Below are 20,330 nucleotides of genomic sequence, written 5' to 3'. Positions count from 1 at the left end.
TCTGCGTGAAAAAATGTTTACAATCTTTAATCCTCTTTTTATTTTTTATTGTTGGTAAGATGACAACTATTATTAACGCTGTATTGCGTCGGAGGAGGCGTATAGTGAAACGCGCGGAATACTGGTGCGTTTGGTTATGTTTTATTTTCGAAGCCACATCGAGATTTTAACATCGTTCAAGTTAAAATACAAGCTTGCATTCCTTCGGTCGATTTATTTGATTGCCTTTTCACACTTCTAGCGTACCTCCACCGCCACCCGGTGGATACTTCTCCCCACCTCCCTTCTAGAGCTTCACACTGCGCTTGAAATCCCAGAACAACGACTCTACGACGCGACGGTATGCGAGAAAAAGTCTTAGAGGTAGGAAAACCGTTTTCCCTTTCGTTGCCAACCGCACGCGTTATTCACACACTGCTCGCCCGCCCGCCGCTTCATTCTACGAATAGCTACTGTCGTGTTGACACGAAAACGGTTTTTCGTCGCCTTACACGTCTTTCGTCTCAAACAATAATATTATCCTCCGCTTCAACTTTCTATCATGATGTTATATACTAAATCAAGGCACCATCTCACTAAGCACCGGGAAAAGTCCTTCTATGAACTTTGCCAGCACACACACGTGGTAGGTAGCTAGCATATGCCGTTTCTTTATTGGCGAATAAAAAGTGCACCCCGTTGATTACAATGCGCGCGTGGGACGCAGTAGATCAGTCATGGAGCAAGCATGTCTTTCCTACGCTTAAGGGTGTTAAGCATGGAATGCAGTGGAAACCGACCAACCGGCCGGAATTAACAGCACGCTACAAAGGTTGTCAACCTTTGGTGCAAAAAAAAGGAAAACAGTCAATGTATAGTGTACGCGTGCTCCTAAATTGGACTTGATTTTTCTAACAAGAAAAGCTGCTGTTACAGCGGAAAATAAATCTGTTTTCCAAGGACTCGGCAAAATGAGTCGATGGAACTAAACATTTTATTACCTGTGAACAACTAGAGGATTGATTTCTGGTAATTTTATTACTTTCACCCCCTCACAAAATACAGACAATCTTGCGAGTACAGTTTTCGGTAGTCTACCCGCAACAACCCACCGAGTAGGAAAACCGATAAATAGTCGGTGTTAATAGTCCGTCACACTTTACGACGCAAGTCGGATGGTTTGAGGACGAGGTCAGTTGAGGTAATTAACGAAATTCATACTCGTTTTGCAAATTTCAGCTTTCTCAAATGTTAACACTCGGTCCGTCCGCGTGTGTTTACAATACTGTTGCTGACGTTCACTATTCGAGTGTCACTCACCAAGGCGAGGATTCCGTCTCTAACCTGCGTAACTCAATCGTGAGAAGATTGATTCTTTGATTTGAACAGATTCATTTGCTTGATAAACATGCAAGAACAGCACGAAACAGGCCTACATTTCGCTTTAAACCAAACACGACAATTTCATTTCCATCACATCAAACGACATCGAGTGGAAATTCCGAGCTTCCTCCCTTGGTGGGGTTTCCCGGTAGGAAGTAATGAAAAATACCGTTCTATAGGAAGCGCTATACACATATTTCGTTGTAAACGGCCCTTCGGCCGTGCTTCATTCAGCTGCTCCAGCCTAGAGAGCAATTATACAAGGGCGTGAAACGGACGCGGCCCGCTGCTTGATTCTGATAACCATCGCACCGCACCGGCCGGCGGCAGCGATCGATAACGGTCGGTGGACAAATTGAATTGCATGTTTGCTCTATTCAGGCTGCTTAAATTGTAATCGTCCTATTCAATGTGCCCGTTTCTTCCGGAATTATTCTACGTAGGTACTACCATGTTTGATCGACAACGGGAATTGCCATAGGACCTATTCATTTTGCTTCGTTTGCTTAATTGTGTGTAGTTTCCATTTTTCCACCGGTTCTTTTCAACATTGGTAAAACTGGTTCGATTTTAAAGTTGATAGGTCTGCAGAAATCGAATGAAAAAATGGTCGAGTTTTAGGGAACATTTTTTCTTGTTAGAGGATTTGCACTGCTTTGTCCATTAATTTGAACCTGTATAGTAAAGGACTTTACTCAACCACTAGAACATAACAAATTTGAACCTGATTCTTCTAGGTATGACGCTGGCCTAATAAGCCAAGTCGTCGTATGTTCAAATCTCGGCTGGGAGAGGCTGTTAGAGTCAATAGGATCGTAGCAACTGGCCCTGCAATTGTCCTGTACTCTAACAGCTGGCTGCGAAGTCTGTCGTATAAAAACAGAAGGTTAAGTTTCGATAACGGAATGAAGCACCTAGGCTTTGTATTACTTTAAAGGTGTTGAAAGCAAAGCACTGCTATGGGTATAGATGTCCTGTTGAGAACTTGAGACTACGCAGCCGGTTATTAGAGTACATGACAATTACGGGGCTAGTGCAACGATCCTACTGACTTTATAGGAGCACCTTCCAGCAGAGGTTCGAACATACGACGACTGGCTTGTTAGGCCAGCATCGTATACCCCGAAGCTAACTGGGCAGAGTAATATAATAGAAAGGTGTTGAGGTTTTGCTAAAAATTTAACTCTTTTTTTTCAATTGTCAATTGGCCTTAGGAGAACGAGTGTTCTACAGTTTCGATGTTTTAAAAGTGCAGTTTTCATTTGTTAACCAGTTTCAACCAATCAAGTACAAAAATTTCAATATTTGAAGACTTCGTGTCAGTCAGTCCTGAAATTCAAACTGTTAATTAAGAAATCCCTTATTAATCAACCTGCAATATTGACCAGTTTTGTTCAAACATAAACATCGATAATATTTTAAATCTTGTTCATTGGTTTGTCTTGTCCGTTGGTCTGTTTTGTCAATCGGTCTACCTTGTCAACCGGATTGGCCAGTCCGTTGGTCTATTTGTCCGTCGGTCTGCTATCCATCATTCAACATCCATCATGTCTTGTCAAACGGTCTGTGTTGTTATCAGTCTGTCTTGTACATCGGTCCGTTTTGTCCAACGATCTGTTTTGTCCGTCAGTCTATCTGTCTTGTCCATCGCACTCTTTTGTCCACAGCTTTGGCTAGCATATAGTTTATCTTGTCCACTGTTTTATCTTGTTCGGTATCGACAGTACTGTCCTTCGTTTTCATTGTCCATCGGTTTGTTATTTGTTTTTTGTTTTTACTTGTATATACCTCTCCGCGGTCATGACGTAAACTTTTTTTTGGGAGTAAGGAAGTATCTGGTACGAAGAATGGTAAATTGAATGAACTATTCGGCTCTTTCGGTTGTTACCCGAATGTTTTACTAACGAAACTGCTACCGCAAAACTAGATATTAGACTGCCTAATATAAGCAGTAGCAGCAGTAGTTTAGTTAGTAAAACATTCGGGTACCAACCGAAAGAGTGTGGGTGCGAGCCCCACCTGCCATTGAACGACTCAATATATTTTTGGACCCCCAGTAACATTTTGGGTTTTATTACACTCATATGATGGCATTTATGACCAAAATTAGTCATGAAGACCGCCATAAGAGTACAATAAAACTTCCATTGCTGCTTGGGCTATATATCGATATTTTCTGGTTTATCCAGTTTATCATTCTTCGCACCAGACACTTCCTTACTCCCAAAAAAGATGTAATTTGTTATTTATTTAGAACTTTATCCAACAGATATGTCAAATAATGCCCTTCGGTATATTATACCCATCAGTCTAGTCCATCGATCTAGCTTGTCCATGTCTTGTCCATCGATCAGTGTTGTCTACCGTTCTGTCTTGGCCATCATCCAGTGTTTTCCGTAGTTCTACCCTGTCCTACCTTGCATTATGTGTTATTGGTTTAGAACTTCAACCAACAGATATGTCGGACTTCTTCCATCGGTCTGCGTTGTTATCGGTTCATCTTGTACATCAGTTTGTCTCATCCATCGGCCTTTCTTGTCAATCGAAGTGTCTTGTCCATAGATCTGTTTTTCATCGGTCAGTGTAGTCTGACATTCTACCTTGTCCATCGGTATGCTATGTCCATAAATCTGTCCAACCCATGGATCTATCTTATCCATCATACTGTATTGTCAGTCGGCTTGTCTCATCAATCTGTCTGTTTTGTCCAATGGTCTGTTTTGTCCATCAGTCTTATTCACCGATTTGTCTTGTCCATCGGTCTTTTTTGTCCATCGGTTTGTCTAGTTTACCGATCTTTCTTGTCCAGCGGTCAGTCTTGTCTATCGGTTTGTTTTGTTCATCGGTCTGTCTTGTACACCGTTCTGTCTTGTTCATTGGCCAATGTTGTACGTCGTTTTACATTGTCCACCGATATGTTATTTGTTATGTATTTAGAACTTTTTCCGACAGATATGACATATTCTGTCCATCAGTGTGTTATGTGCATCAGCCTATCTAGTCCAGCGATCTATCTTGTTCATTGCTTCCTTGTTCGTTGTTGATTGGTTTGTTCATTGGTCTATTTTGTTCAACAGTCTGTTTTGTTCATGGCTTCTCTTGTCCATTGGTTTGCCTTATCTATTAGTTTTGTCTATTTCTCTGTATTATCCACCAGTCAGTCTTGTATGTGGATCTGTGTTGTTATCGATTTGTGTTCACCGTCTCTTGTCCATCGGGCTGTTTTGTTCATCGTTCAGTCTAGTCATATACAAGTAAATAGGAAAGAAAAAACACACCCAGTGGTGGATTCAATCCGAGACTTGCCGTCCGAACGTCGGCAACGTACTACTTTGCTTCTATCACACTGACCGAGTAGATAGCAATCTATCTGCTTGGTGGGTGGTAGAAACAATGAGCCGTCATACAAATAATATCGCATGGGGCAGTGTGTGACGCGTATACGGGGAGTGATAGAACTCAGAGAATAAAACAAAATTAGGTATTAGATTACCTAATATAGCGAGCGGCGGTAGTTTAGTTAGCAAAACAATCGAATACCAACCGAAAGATTAGTGCGAACCCCACCTGCCATCACCTCGATATATTTTGGGTTCTATATCGAAATATTCCAGTTCATCCAACTAATCATTCTTTGCATTAGACACTTCCTCACTTTCCTCCCATATCCCTTTAAGCACGGAGGGTTTTAGTTACGATATTTTTGGTTTTTGGATCAATATAAATTTATTTTATCGCTCAAGATACCAAAACCAGTGTATTCTACACATTGCAATAAATGTTTGCTAAATTTAGCAACCTACACAATTGTGTGGGTTCGGCCTTATCTTATACCATTGCACTATGAGCATAAACGAGCCGAAAAAACGGATGCAAATAAGATATGGCCTGCAGGCTGATAAAATGTAGGTGATCTTATGTAAAATTGTCCGGAGAATCGCATGGTGCCCACCGCTTTCCTGTTTGTCATCCGAAAGTGCCACATTTTGCTCATTTTCCCCTATTTTTAACATTTTTTACCCTTTTTGGACTATACCAAGCCAGGCTTTGAAAAAACAAAACATGAAAAACCTAATTATTTTGTGTAAAGAAGTCCACAGAATTGAATAGGGTTGACCCCGTTTAGTTTAGAGCGAGCTTATCGCTTCGAGGCTCATAGACTTCAGCTTCTGAAGCAGCGGAACGTGAAAAAATAATCCCACTGCGATCTGGAATATCTCTGGGAAAATGGATCCAATATTTACTAATATATTTTTTCATTGAAGGTCAATCTAAAGTGGTTCTTTGAAGATAAGTTGTATAAAAATTGATTAAAAAATAGTAAAGATAGAGTCAAAAGTGTAACGGCAAGTACACTATTTTTTGAAGTCCCGGCGGGAACGTAAAGGTTAAAGTAGGTATGCAATAAGGCCGAACCTACACAATTGTGTAGGTATGAAAAACAATGTGCATAAGTAAGTTGTAAAAGTTATTTCGCGTAAATTTTTAATTACATCAATTAGAAATACTTATTATCAATAATTTTTTATCCAAGCAATTTCGAAATACGGATCCAATAAGAAAATACGACAGATAAAACTTTTTGATGTTTTCACAAGATTTGGATGACTAGACAATAATTAATCCAAACACAAAAGAAAACTTCTTTTCAGCTATTTTCTATTTTTTTTATGAGTTACGATGTTTACACAAGAGATTGGCGCCATATATGTAAAAGTACGACGTTTAGAAAGGAAAGGAAATTTTTTTTAAAAGTAGTCATGTCTCACCCACACAATTGTGAGGGCTCGGGCTTAAAGGGATACAGCCCTAGCTGAGCTGGCGGCCGGCCAAATAGAATTGAATAAAAATTAAAAAAAAATTCTTCATTTTCCGCAATGGGCATGACCCCGTATAATCATATACAATTAGATCAATTAGATGATACCTATATTCAAATATATTTTAATAGGACGCATTAAGTGCCTCCTTATGAGTTAGAGTGGTTCCAAAAAATCAGCATTTTGGACATTTTTAAAGGGACATGGCCGTCGCAAATTTAGCAAAAACCAGCTTTTTTTCTTTTTTTCTAGCTGTGTTTTTTACAACATCCGCAAACAAAATAAGAAAGAATGAAGTTTACAATATATGATTTTAGATGAACCACGCCTTATCTGCGCTCAGTTTGTTCCGCGATGAATATCTGAGTGTATTTTAATTTTTCATCCTTTTACCTTGGTCGCAACGTTACAAAATTAGTAAGCGAATTAGCGTCAAAATAGAACCGAAATCTGAAATAATCTGAATTTTTTTTGAACTTTGGTTATTTCTGGTTCCTCTTATCTTCTAGTTTTGCCGCTCTTCCCTCTCCAGAGCCTTGCCCTACCCTAAAGATACTACTCGTATCTTTAGTTTTATTACTTCTACCATTTGGTCTTCTACCAGTTTCTTTGACTATTGTGAAGACTATCATTATAAAAATATATAATTGTTATTGAAAAATCATTCCTTAATATTTAAGCAACCGCAAAACATACATTCATGTTCAACTCACATGAAACCACCATACACCAAACTTTTGGATCAAATTTCCCAATTTAAAGTCAGCATATTCCCCAATATCCGCTCAGACATAAGTCATCAAACCCGCCCGCATAGTGCATAGCAACCGGCAGTCAATCAGGGATGAAACCCGAAATATGTCGTTATTCTGCGCCCCCAGGTAGGATTACCAATATTATGTCGATCGCAACAAAGTTGCATTATCTGTTCCGTTCCCCGGTTTGCACCTAGCAACTGGAAAAGGACTATAGTTAGAAAAGGGCAAAGCACACTTCAGCACAAAATCCACTTGAACTTTCACTAGTGGCAACAGCGGCGGCGCCCTTGAAAACGAAAGAGTCACCCGCCGTTGTTGCCGTGCTGCCCGCCACCATCCAGCAGTCGATAAAAGTCGAAAAGAAAAGCCATCGTTTTCCAACGCGGCGTGTGTCGTTGCCGTTACCAGGCGAGCGCGTTTTCCGGATAGCTTTATTGCTGTTTGCTTTGTGGAAGTAGAAAATCACTTTAAGTACCTAGTCCAGATCGAACACAAGCCGAAAAGAAAACAAAATAAAAGGAGCGGGCGACGTCGGCGTCGTCGTGTTGATTTTCGTTTTAATCGTTCGTCATGGTGACAGGTAGCAGATCAACGGGTCTTAAATGGAAGCACTGAATTAGTGAGTTCGTAATTCTACACAATTTATGTATCTGGTACTAATAATTGAGGTACTGGCGATCCACGAAATCGTTATTTGTAGTGTTTAAAATGTACCAGTGTACAATATTTAAATTCAATCAAAAGTTCGGTTGATACAGATTCCCCAACTAACCTTTTAAAGTTAATTCCAAACTTCGATATGACAGACAGACAGACAATTCAGACTTAAATTTATGTTGAAGTTTAACTAAAGAATGACCGAACTGTAAATTTCTCCTAACAAATTGAATCGAAAGAGAATGTAACTCTTCACATGACAAATCGACTTTCTTTCGTTACGGTAGGATGTCCCAAGTAACAATCTGAGTTTTATTCGCACTTATAACTATTTTTTTCGATCAACATTGTCACGCGGAATGTTCTTTCCTAGGTTTCAGGAATACTGCGGAGATTTTCCCACGTTGTGGTTGTCATGGAAAAATGTTTTATCATCATTTCATCGCAGCTTAGAAAGCTGAGTCGCAATCACTGCTACAACGCAAATTCTATCTATAAAGCTGGAGCATTGCGGATTAGATCGCTTAATATAGTCTACCCTAGGCAGTTACCTCTATTTTTATGTCTCGGGGAACTTCTTTTCTTGTCATTCCTGTCATTCATTGTGTTCGAAATACGCGCTAGGCAGGTAAACGAATAAACTTTATTGCAATGATTGTTGAGCACATTCCTCGCGTCAAGGTAATGTTAAGGCCAATGGAAGGCCGATCGCGTACATTCCTTGAATAATCTTGTTCAAACAACGACAGCTACTCACAGTGTAAACAGAGCGGCCCGTGCAAATCGCGCAACCACAAAAGAGTTGCTGAAATAACACACAAGGTAGATAGATATTGTACACCGACATTTGACCGGATATTTTCGACCCAAATTTAATCTTGTTTCTTTTTGCGGATTCAATTTTAAACTTAAAAATAACCCCTTTGAGTCAGCAGCTTTGCCGGTTCTATTTTCATGCGTTAGAGCAAAATATTTTCGATTTTTCAAAATGTGGCGACAGAACAGTGGTCGTCGGATTAAAGTTTAAAACCAAACATCTCAAATAATTTGCCAACTCGTACGTTTCCTGCTGCATTAATTCATAGTAGGTATAATGTTTCACAACACACTAACCGCATCAGCTGTTCTGCCCACAGAGGAAAGTTTGCACATAAAAAAAACCTCAAGCTCCCACTACCTAGTGTTTTCGCCTCATCACAACTTAGTAGCGCTCGCATTTATTGCCCATTTCTTCCCCGGCATCATTCCGCAGCGCATTGCATCCATCGGAGCAGCTAGCGCATGAAGGAAAAATTCTGATTTTCCTACGCGAACCGAACACTCTCTTCCCTGTGGACGATTATTTTACTTTATCCGCTAACAGACACCACATATTTTCCACCTCCCACAATCTCGATCTACGGAGGAATCTACTAAAATGCGCATTCGTCGATCGTTCGAACGGGCCCGCTCTGCGTGCCGGAAAGCGCGAATGGAGGCGCACGATTGAATGAATCTATTTTAATGGGGCTCATTTGTATGGTGTGTGGCGTGTGGATCATCGCCAAAGTAAATTGATATATACCAGGTATATGACAATGCGAGCTGTCATATACACTTTGCACTAACACATCTACACTAGTTCTGAGATTTCGAGCATTTTGTATGAAAAATTAGTTAATTTTTTAAAAAAATCGTTGGATACGCAAGATTTGTCTTTTTTTTTCTTACAGCTTTTATGTTTATGCTTAGAACATTATTTCTAGTATGTATTTTCATGAATACAATGAAGTACAACATTCCAAATTGCAAGCGGAAATTTTTTCGTCAAAGCGGTATCAAGATATCTCAAAGAAATGTCCTTATATCGCTTTCCTACAAGTAGTAAAACAAAAAAGAAATTCTTTAAAATGCTCGGACATGATTGTTCAATAAGCAGCATGAGCAACATTGTAATCCGCCCGCGATATTTTTCGTCTGATTTCTGGTAAGCTTTTAAAGTGTTAATTATCATCTAAGACTGTTTTGTCGCAATCTAAGATTGCTTTTTATGGTTTTCTACGTAGTGTTGAGACAAGAGCATATATATCAAACAACGTGAGCGGGCAAATTTATGATAAAAAGGTGTCATCTTGGAATAGTGACTTTAACTTAAGGATTTTCAAGCAGTAGCACAAGCATCTATTCGAATAAAACTATTTTTTAAAAGAAGACATCAGAGGCAGATATTCAAGAGCATCATGCAAGCAAAATGTTGGACGGAACGTGTTTTAATTTAAGCAACCGTATACCGTATTGATCGTGAAGTATTAGAAACATTAATTCATTTTTCAATTGTACATCGAAATAGTTAGTCACCCATGTTCTCAAATTTTTTACGCATAATTAAAGAAGGCTACAAGTGCAAATGACTTAAAAATATATTCCTTACATTTCATTGTAAATGTTCAAATATTTCTCTGGAATAATATAGCTGCATTCATTAATTACAATTAATTTAGTTTTAATTTTCATGCAAGTTCCACCATATTTCAGAACTATTTCTTCTTCTTTCTACACACACTAATGCAACCCTCGATGGTCACATACCTGGTATATATCAATTTACTTTGGATCATCGCAACATTGGGTTCGGCCAGCTCAAAACTTGCGTATATATTTTCCGATTTCTTGGGACTCTAAAATATATTGTTGTTTGTCTGCATCTGTGAGCAATGATCTCCCAACAATGTCCTAACAATTTTAGATGCGAGTTTGCTTTTTTGAAATTTTCGAAATCAATTCGGTAAGTTTATAGATGTCAAACTATTTTGTATTTCGACAACATCTTTCACAGCCATAAAGTACAAACCGAAAGGGGCAAGCCAACTATATAATTCGGCGGCGCGACGGTGGCGATCATTGTGGTTAGCGTAGGAGAAAAGACGCCAAAATGATTTGCTGCGCATGAAACTGTCGCCGTTGCACGAATTTGATGTGTTTTATTTTGACTACCTAGTCGACAACGCACGGTGCGGTGGGTACCGGTATTATAAAATGTCGTCGCAACACCGAACCTGGCGCCGCCGGTTGCCAGCAGCTGTTTTTCGATTACATTGAAACAAATGCCGCCACAGCAGCAGCCACCACCGCCGCCGCCACTACTACCAGGATGGACCGGATGGCGCTGCGTAAATTTCACATTTCGTCACCGGTTTTAAAACCGGCGGATCAGTGCAGGAATGTGTGTCACATAGTTTGTGGTAAACATTCGGGGTGTTACAGAATTTTATATCAGGTAGGCAATTTATTTCAGATCGGCGAGTAGCTTGCAAATGGACTGAAGTAACTACAATGTGTGAATAAATGACTGAAGATTAGTCGGATTCAAGTGATCATTTAGCAAACAAAATAGTAAAGTAGAGTAAATATTATCGGAAACAAATACCTACTTAGTAAAATCAAAAAAATTGGGCAAAGACAAAATAAGAAAACAAGATAATCGTGACAAAAAGAAATCACAATGATACAATAACCTTTGAACGCATGATAAAAAACAATTTCGAGCTTCAATTCCGGTGGGAAATCTTCACCATTAAAACTATTCGCCAATAAACAAGCAGAACAAAAACGGGAAACTTTTTCCCAACTTCTTTCTTCGAGTTTCATCCTGCTGACAGCCACAACACTATAACATCTGTTACGCTGTGAGTGACAATCTTGTACAATATATCGGTCGCCGTTTAGGAACGACCCTGAAGTCGGAGCTAAAACAGCTTGCGCTTGTAAAGCAAACAGCTGAAAAAAAACTGATTTTCCAGTTACATGTAAACGATTTTAGTGTAATCGTTCGAAGCTTTTAAAATGTAAAAGACCCCAGTGCACAGTGGTGGGATGTTATGTGGCGGAACACGGAGGTACAAGGCCCTACACGTTTTTGTTGCACGTTGCAGCCTATCAATCATGGTTTCTTGTGTATTCGTACAATAGCTTTTAGCACAAGTTCAAGGCAATCCAGCGAGGGTCAAGGTTTTCCGTGTCAAGCTCTGGTACGTCCTGCTATTCGCAACATTGGGTAAGCAAAAGTTTACAAGAAACTAACATTCGAGGGCTGCTGCCTATCGGCATCGATATGATTGCTGTGTGTAGGCTGAGGCTAGATTTTCCCTTCATTTGTCGATCAATCAATCTGAGCTCAACTGAAAATTTGATTCTGTCGGTGCGGTGAGGTACAAGGTAGCGGCTTGAGAATCACAATTCTTTTTGTGTGGCAATTCGAAAGCCAACCAGAGTATTGCAACATTGCATTACATAGTATTCGAAGAAAACCCGCTCTGGTTAGAGAGAAACAAAATCAAGACTAAATAACGAAAGTTGAGTAACAACACAGTGGCGCTCGTCAAGTGGACTCTCGTAACAGGTTTCGCTTCGCGCCGGGTGTTATGCCAATATGATGAATTGGTGAACCCTGCTATTGCGTTGCCACGCCATAGTTTGTTTTCCTGTGTTAGACGTAAGTTTCAACCGGAAAAACGCAACAAGTTTTCCAACTTACGAAACGGTCAAGCAGGCAAATGGTTATGAATGTTGAATCAAAGAAATCGGTTGCAGACTTGAACAAATGGCCAGGCGGCCGCATAGGAGGTTGGAACAAATGACCAGGCTGACGTGCAGTATATTACTTTTCCGGTGAAATTTGTACCTGCGTGTACACCCTATTGAAGAACGACAATGTCATTTACAAGCGACCCAAAATTGAACAGGAAATTGAGTTTTCGATGCTGGAGAGCTTATGGAAAATTATATCAACTCAAGTAACAATTATTGGAAATTGAGTAGCAAGTCTACAAGTGATAGACACTTTCATATGTACAAAACGGATGAAATGGAAATGATTTAATTTATTTATTTTTTCAATGCCTTTTTATTACTACTTTATTAATTTATTATTACACTGCGTCGTTTATTGGACAATTTCCAAGAAAACAACTGGCAGATTCATCATTTGTTTGTTGACTTTAAGGCTGCGTACGAATCAGTTAAACGAAATGAGCTGTACAAATAATGCTAACACATCGTGTTTCGACGAAACTAGTTAAGCTGACTCATACGACGCTGAATAGAACAAAATCATGCGTCAGAATAGCGTGTGAGACCACAACCGCTTCATTATGTTGAATGGAGTGGTGAAACAAGGCGATATGCTGTTTAACTCAACATTGTCCTGGAAGGTGAAATACAAAAAGTAAACGAGGAAAACAATATGCTTCCTGGTTCTGCGAATATCATCGGAATCGACCAAAGAAAGCTTTCAAGTTGAAAGCAGCGAGATTGGGGCTCACGCGCCATCAAAATTTTACAAGTTTTGAAAACCTGTTGTTTGAATAAAATAAATATATTCGGTTAGTCAATCTTAGCTTCTAGCAAAATAATTCTAGTTGCATTCTGACAGGTAAATCGATTAATAAGCTCCTTCCTGCAACTCACAGTTTGCTGTGACGAATTGTTTTTTTGGCAACCAAAAAAAGTAGAACACCATATTGTTATTGGCCATATTGTTGGCCTCGCATAAAAAAATGATTTCGGATTAAACTCTAATATTCTTCAAAATTCAGGGTGATATCACATTAATAGTAGCACAAAACTAACAGTTTTTCTGGTTGGCGCCCCATATTGTATTGCTACGCCCCGCTCGTAAGTTTATAAGAGATGTGTTGCAGCTAACCGGTTTGATCGTGGTAATATAAGCGACCACAATAAATTTGCTTTGTTACCAGTTTTATAATTATTTTATAGCTACCTATAAGTAGCTTTTGACTTGTATCATCTTGGTTAGCGCAGCACCATGATGAAGCCAAAGGTAATGATTCATACCGTAATAAAAGCTTTATAAATTTAAATAAAACCAAGCGACTTTAGAATTGTTACTTGGGAAACGGACTTATCAAGCTCTCCGAGTGATCTTTGTGAATTGTTTACCAAACACTTTGTGTATACAAAAGCGGAATTATTCCTGCTCTGCAATACTCTGCAAAAGGGCCTCGTTCCTTTCTAAATGTTCTAGAAGGTATTCTAAAAATGCGGATCCCTACGTTTTCCCAAACAGATGTTAAAAGTGAAATTTGCAAATTGGAATCTTCGTGGAAGCCTGGACCAGATGGTATTTCGCCTATTATTGCTAAGAAATGTTGTCATGTTCTTTGTGTTCATATCCCATGTTGATTACCGTTTGCAATCAGTCCATATCCCAATCGATGAGTCCATCTAATTCCCTGTATTCAAAAAGGGAGATCATGGTGACGTCGGCAATTACCGTGAAATTATCTCCTTGAGCAGTGGTACTAAGCTGGTCGAGATTCGGGTGAGCAAGTAACTAATGTACGAAGCTAAGCGACACATGGTGCCCAAAAATGATGGAAAATGGTGCTTAAATCGACACAGTATACACTAATCTGAAAGACGCCTTAGACCGTGTGGATCACAACTTGCTTTTAACTAAGATAGAATATATGGGTGCGGCATCAAATTTTGTAAATTGGTTTACCTTGTTAATCTTCGCCTCTCAGTAAAACAAAGCGATGTCTCCTCTAGTGAATTTTGTAACCATTCAGGCGTTCCGCAAGGAAGCAACCGCGAACCACTACTGTTTTCCTTATTTTTTAACGATGTTTGTGCTGTACTTCAGCGAAGATCCATATTGCTTTCGTGTACTGTACGTCTCTATTTTACGCCTGTCCTAGGATATGGTGTTGAAGTCGTATCAAGACCGCTGCAACCTACTGAACATAGAAACTCTCGATAAGAGGAGAAAAATTGAAAGTTCATCAGGAAAATTTTAGGGGCCAATCGGACTCTCCAAATAAAAAATAATCCAGCGGTGTAAATAAATCAATTGCGGCACGCGCGGTGTGGCATGTTGCGCTGTCTTATTGAAACTATAGTACATCAAGGGCACTAAGTTTTTGCTCAACAAGGCCAATGAACATGGTTCGCTACCCAACACCATTAACTGTTACGTTCTAATCGGACTCGTCTGGGTCTTTCTCGACACTACGGTCTACAGCAGTAATAATTTCTTTGGTACGTAGTGTATAAGATGTGTTGTAAATGGTATACTGGTAAGTTATTAAGTGGTCACAGTACGTGAAAATTATGTACAAATTAAACACTTAAAATACTCTAGAAAAACTTTGGATCCATGGAAAATTAAAAAAATCGAGCAATTTGAACAAAACACTTCAATGTTGTGGCCAAAAGACGTCTATTTGGTTTAGTAAAAATAAATTGAGTTCCATTAAATTAAAATGTCCTCAAACCTTTCTGAGATCGTGGAATCACGGAATCAACACAAACTAAAAAAATATTATAAAATAAAATGTTTATATTGAGGAAAACCCGTTTATACTTCTTGTTAAAAAACTAAAATCAGAATTTGTTAAAATAAAATAAAATTCAAGCCAGAAGTGCTGTGTTAACAAAGCAGATAACTCATAAATTTGTATTTTTCACTCTTCTTCAATTTAGGAGTGTTATCGAATACCATCAGAAGTCACATTGTCACTAGGCCATTTGTTCTTCAAAGTCTAGTCTTTGGATGTCTAGTCTTTGTTCTAGATGTGCATTTGATAACATGTCGCTGATTCATCGATTTTCTACTAATTTATCAGTTTTTTCCAACGTTCCATGACTCTTGGTGGGAAGTCCCGTTACGTGATGAGATCCTAATGCAGTCTTTACTTGGATACAAACAGTCTTAGCGCGAACCACGTATGATATCGACGATGATGGTCAACATTCCACAGAAAATTCGGCACGTTCGCCAATTATCAAGCAAGTGTATCACATTCCTTCCGCAAATGGTTTGACGAAATCCTTGAGATATAATTCGACCACTTGTAGAGGATAGAGAGTGGGTCACGTAAGCGCACATGTGGCTACTGCTGCTGCGGCTGCTGCGAATGACTGCGAATGCCGTCATTATTGGCCGATGACTACTCAGACAGAAGAGGGACAACGGTCGACTAGCGAGACGTGGACCCGCACGTTTCTGACCAACAACGACCGACGTACACTAGTAAAGAGAAACATTTCCGCTTGCTATCTTGTGCGAGTGAAGTGACAGTAAGTTTGCGTAGTTTAGAAAGCATATAAGCGTATAGATATGCAGGAAGCTTACATTGTATTACACGTTCTACATACGTACTGTAATTATTATCTGTGCTGTCCGTTACTGTAACTACAGACACGTTTACTACTCATGCGGGATAGACACTCGCATGTCCACACAAAAAGTCGGACGGGATATGATAAATTGAAGATAATGTAACTGAATTCATAATATTCAAAATGTTTGTTGTAATATTCTCCAGTTTCTCGTTGTTCTTGTTGTTTGTTACAAATGTTGTTTCCAACTTAGATAAGGCTAAGCAAAAGTAAGTTTTCTTTCAGGAACATTTAGTTTCCTTTGCGTATTTATATACAAAATATGAATGTGATATATGACTCGATTCTAAACTATTTAAGGTATTATTGCAATTAACATTAGTTAAACTAATTGTCAAAAAAAAAAAACAAGAAAATAGTGCTCACATACCTATAGTCACACCTATACTATAGTCACATCATGTGTAAATTTAATTGCATTTAAATTAATGAACACGCAACAAAAATCACATATATTTTTCCATTAAATAAAACATAACTAGCCTAAATCGTTTTTTATGATATATTTTTACATCAAGCTAAACGTAATCAATAAGCCTATATGAATGGAACACACTCTGTGATATTTTATATTGTGAAATAACACGAAATTTTGTATGAATCGCGATGCTCCATCTATGTGCATGTCAAAAAACGTAAATTTACAGGATTTTTCGAAGTGTGTATACGGTCTCAACGTGAGGGAGTTAACGGTTCACGGCTCGTTGGCTATCAATTTGCCTCGTGATATGACCGCAAAGCCGATTCGTGAAAAGGCCGCTTCAATACATCACGTGGTTCTGGAAAAACCGATGCGCAAGCTTTGTGGCGTACTTACCTGGCGGTTATGGGTTGTCTGACGATGTTAGAATTAACGTAAATGGTACACGAGCGGTTGTTTTCACAAGAAATACAGCTGAACTTCGTAATGGTTCAAATAGTTTTAAATTTATTTAACTGTGAATTGTGCACAAACTTCCGTTAAAAGCTAATGGCACTAAAACAATGTATGGATGAGTGTTAATATTTACTAAGCAATAGAAAGAAGGTCCTTACTCTTTAACCGACCTCACCTCTGACATTTGGAAAGCTGTCGCAAAAAGTTATGAGCTCGAAGAAAACACTTAATGAAACCACACAACACTTTCAGTGTGGTCCTGCCGGTACGAGTGTACTGGCCCGGCCGGCCGGCCGCTCGGCAGCCCTCATGCGAGCAAAGATAGACACGTGTGTAACAAGCAAGAGGTTAAGCATACCATGTTTACTCGTCATTAAATGGCATTAAGCGTTTGTTTACTCGTACGATACGTACGAGAAGAGTGCGGAAAACGTGTTGAGTTTTGTTGCGCTGCTGTTTGGTAGTTGGCCTGAAAAACCACTGTGTGAAAATGCACCTCGTGCTGTACAACGCCAACGGATTAGGTTGGAAAAAGGAATTTAAATATTAAAAAATATATAAACAATGTTGCGTGTTTTGAAGTACCTAATTACGCAGTTCACTTCAGAGAACATTGAAAAGGAAATAATTTGGAAGTGAGAATTTTCAGTTCTATGTAAAAATTACGAAATAATTTACAATATTTAGCATTTTAATAATCAGTGGGTCCTCCAGCAAGCTCTTTAGAATTTCCATTTCAAAATCTTCCCACGCTTCCGGACTGCCATTTACAGCTTCCTCAGATATTTTCTACTATAGATTTAGATCTGAATTGCAGGCTGGACACCATGATAGTTCAATTTTCAGGTAGTCGATTTTGGAGCATTTTGAAGCGAAACTGATATGAACACGACTTTTTGAGTCGGTATGTCACTTTCAACGAAACCAAATAGCTGTTCAGAACTTCAATATACTCTGATGAGTTCAAGATGTGAGTTCCAGAGATTCCTAGACACACTATCCCCTAATAGCCCTGATTCACTCGAAAAACTTCTTTTGGCATTTTTGAGCTGTATGATTTTCAAAATTCACCTTAACCGAAGAAACACGACTAGGCTTTATGAGGGGCTCCATTTTAACAACTCAAAAGTTACTATTCCCAAGAAGATATGCTTACCACTCATAAGGATCAGCTGAGTGGCAGTGCCCCGAAATTATTTACGATGAAAGAATAAGCATTCTTGACCAACTTTATACCCGGGAGAACGGAGGTGTAGAGAGGTACACACATAATCTGCCATTAGCTCGGATACCAATTAGGAATCAAGTCCCAGGATTTCTCAGAATTCGAAGCTAATGGAAACTTGGTTTTCCGCAAAAGCCATTGAAATTTTTTTCCGGGAATTCTGGTACAAAACAGCGAGCATTACTGACCTGAGATTGTGCTCATAACTCTGCAAAAGTCCGATGCTGTAAGGCACGAAACTTTCTTATTAGAAAAGAATTGCAAAACTTGGTGCAGTTTCTTTGCTCATAACTATTGCGTGTGTGGCGGGCTTTCTCCTCGGTACTGGTGACGATTCGGTTGAAGTTCGCATTAAATAATATCTGCAAAACCAGCATTCGTAGAATGATTACAGCATAATTGGTTCTTGTTTTTTCCATTCCCTTTCCCAGATATCGTTTCGAAGCAAATCCAATCCCAGAGAGTCGTCCGCCATGAAGACGGAGGAAAAAACAAACGTACCCCGGGTGCGGATAGCAGTACTCGGCAACATGAACGTTGGAAAATCAGGTAAGTCTTATATGGCTTTGATCTCGAGGAATTCCATTCTTCTTTGTACGATTTCCCTAAAGCAGTTGAATGGACCGAGGGTAAACACCGCAATGACTCACACTAGTACAAAAGAATACATTGCTTTTTATGGAAATACCTGCAGAATGAATTTTATTCCCTTCTTCACAATTTTATACAGTGACGATGTACTACAGAGTAGGATTGTTTATAAAGTACGCCATACACAGATCTGCTGCTCTGTACGGGTAGCGTCTGTTTTGTTTTGTAAAGTCTAAGATAATTAACAGATCTCGTAACGCTAACTAGAAACACCGGTCGGAGGTGAGCAGGCACGGGGGTTGATATTTCCTCTCGAATTGGCACGTAGCCCACCTCTTTGCCGCCTGTCAGTGAGCGTGTGTGTTTTGTTGCATTTGTTCAGCCGCCGCCCGGTCAGCCGTAACGTAACGTGCGTACAGTAAGGCGTACAGAGTGGAGGTGTGGTCAATAATCGCTACAGAATGTGTCGAATGGAAGAAGGCATTACTCACGGTCGCCAGAGCACAACGGATGAAGGGCATTTTCCTCCTACGTGCGTGAGTCATGGAGATTTACAGGTGTTGTGCTTTTTTCGCCGGATCGGCGTTTGGTACTTCCGATACTCTGGAATGCCATCCAAAGACTGTTTAATGGATTTTGTTTGATGTTGTTTACAAAATTCTTTAGGTATTACAGCGTAACAAAGTATTTTTATCTTAAAAAGGAAGTGGACACTTCTGGTTTGTCAAAAACAAATGATGGTTTTACATCCAAAAGGTTGCGTTTTGGAACCACCCTAACATAGAAGGGATCACTCAAAGCATCTAAAATTTTCGAAAAGAAACAAGTACTCAGGTATTAGACAAACTCGGAGTATTTTAAATTCGGTCCATCTTAATTTTGTTGAATTACTGTGAGAAGCTCACAACAATCATCGTGCGCCTCCATCAAATGTGAAACACGTCTCCATCACTGGGCGCAGCTTGCAAGAAATGAAGCAGGGTTAAGTCATAATTCCCTCTTATTTTATCTACAACGATTATTCGCTAACCAGTGTTTGTTTTTAAACGGTATGCTTTTAAACTGGCGCGGCGATACACGAACTGGGTCGCAGGCCAGTTAAAAAGCAGTTTCCGTTAAACCAATTTATTTCGAACAGATTGAACGGGGATTGATGCTAACATAGCCCCACTCTTAAAATATGACATTATATACTCGAATTGCTTTATTTTTTATTTAATTTTTTTCCACACAAACTACAAGAAATCTATATAAATTACCTACGCGTGATGTCTGTTCTATTTGTTTGTTAACTGTTTTGGTTCTTGACAACTCCAGTTTCTACATGAATTGTTAGGAACAATTTCAAAATTGTAAATAAAAAGTTAATACTTACGCAACTTTGCATGTTTTTTCGGCCAACAAGCAAGATGTTTTTGTAGTTCAAAGATGAAATGAAGATTTTTATGTCCCAATTTAAAATATTGGATTAATGTGTAATAGATATAGCATTCATGTATACATAACTTAATGCTTGACTTTCACACATATCATCTGATTCGGAAGATATAGAAAAAACTTTCTTCTCCAACTGATTTATGTGCTCGCAGGGTCACAGTTCATTGCTAAGAACGTTAACCCAATTCTAACTAGGGCGGTTGAATGCTCGAGAATCGACTCATTCAAGAATCATCTAAATCATAATTACGTCGTTTAATATTTACGTTCTCAACACTACTGTTCAGAAATAGACCATCATACGTACGGTGTATCGTACAAGCTGGAAAACCGACGAACGGAGAAGGGATTATCGTCGAACGGAAACGACCGGCCGGCCAGCTGGCGTCCATCATCAGCACCTTTTCGATCGGATCGCGCGC

At 39.2% G+C, this 20,330-nt stretch overlaps 1 protein-coding gene across 1 annotated transcript in view; it reads left to right on the top strand.

Moving 5' to 3' along the window:
- LOC128743829 (ras-related and estrogen-regulated growth inhibitor-like protein) overlaps window positions 1–20,330 on the top strand; it is a 45,501-nt gene that overhangs the window by 4,710 nt on the left and 20,461 nt on the right. The window contains exon 2 of the mRNA XM_053840508.1: window positions 18,312–18,429. Coding sequence (XP_053696483.1) covers window positions 18,354–18,429 — 76 coding nt within the window. The 5' untranslated portion in view covers window positions 18,312–18,353. The remainder of the gene's footprint in view (window positions 1–18,311; window positions 18,430–20,330) is intronic.

The sequence above is a fragment of the Sabethes cyaneus genome, chromosome 3, assembly GCF_943734655.1.
Source record: "Sabethes cyaneus chromosome 3, idSabCyanKW18_F2, whole genome shotgun sequence".
Classification (NCBI taxonomy): Eukaryota; Metazoa; Arthropoda; class Insecta; order Diptera; family Culicidae; genus Sabethes; species Sabethes cyaneus.
Note: the sequence above shows the minus strand (reverse complement) of the source record. Positions and strands in the feature narration are given on the sequence as shown.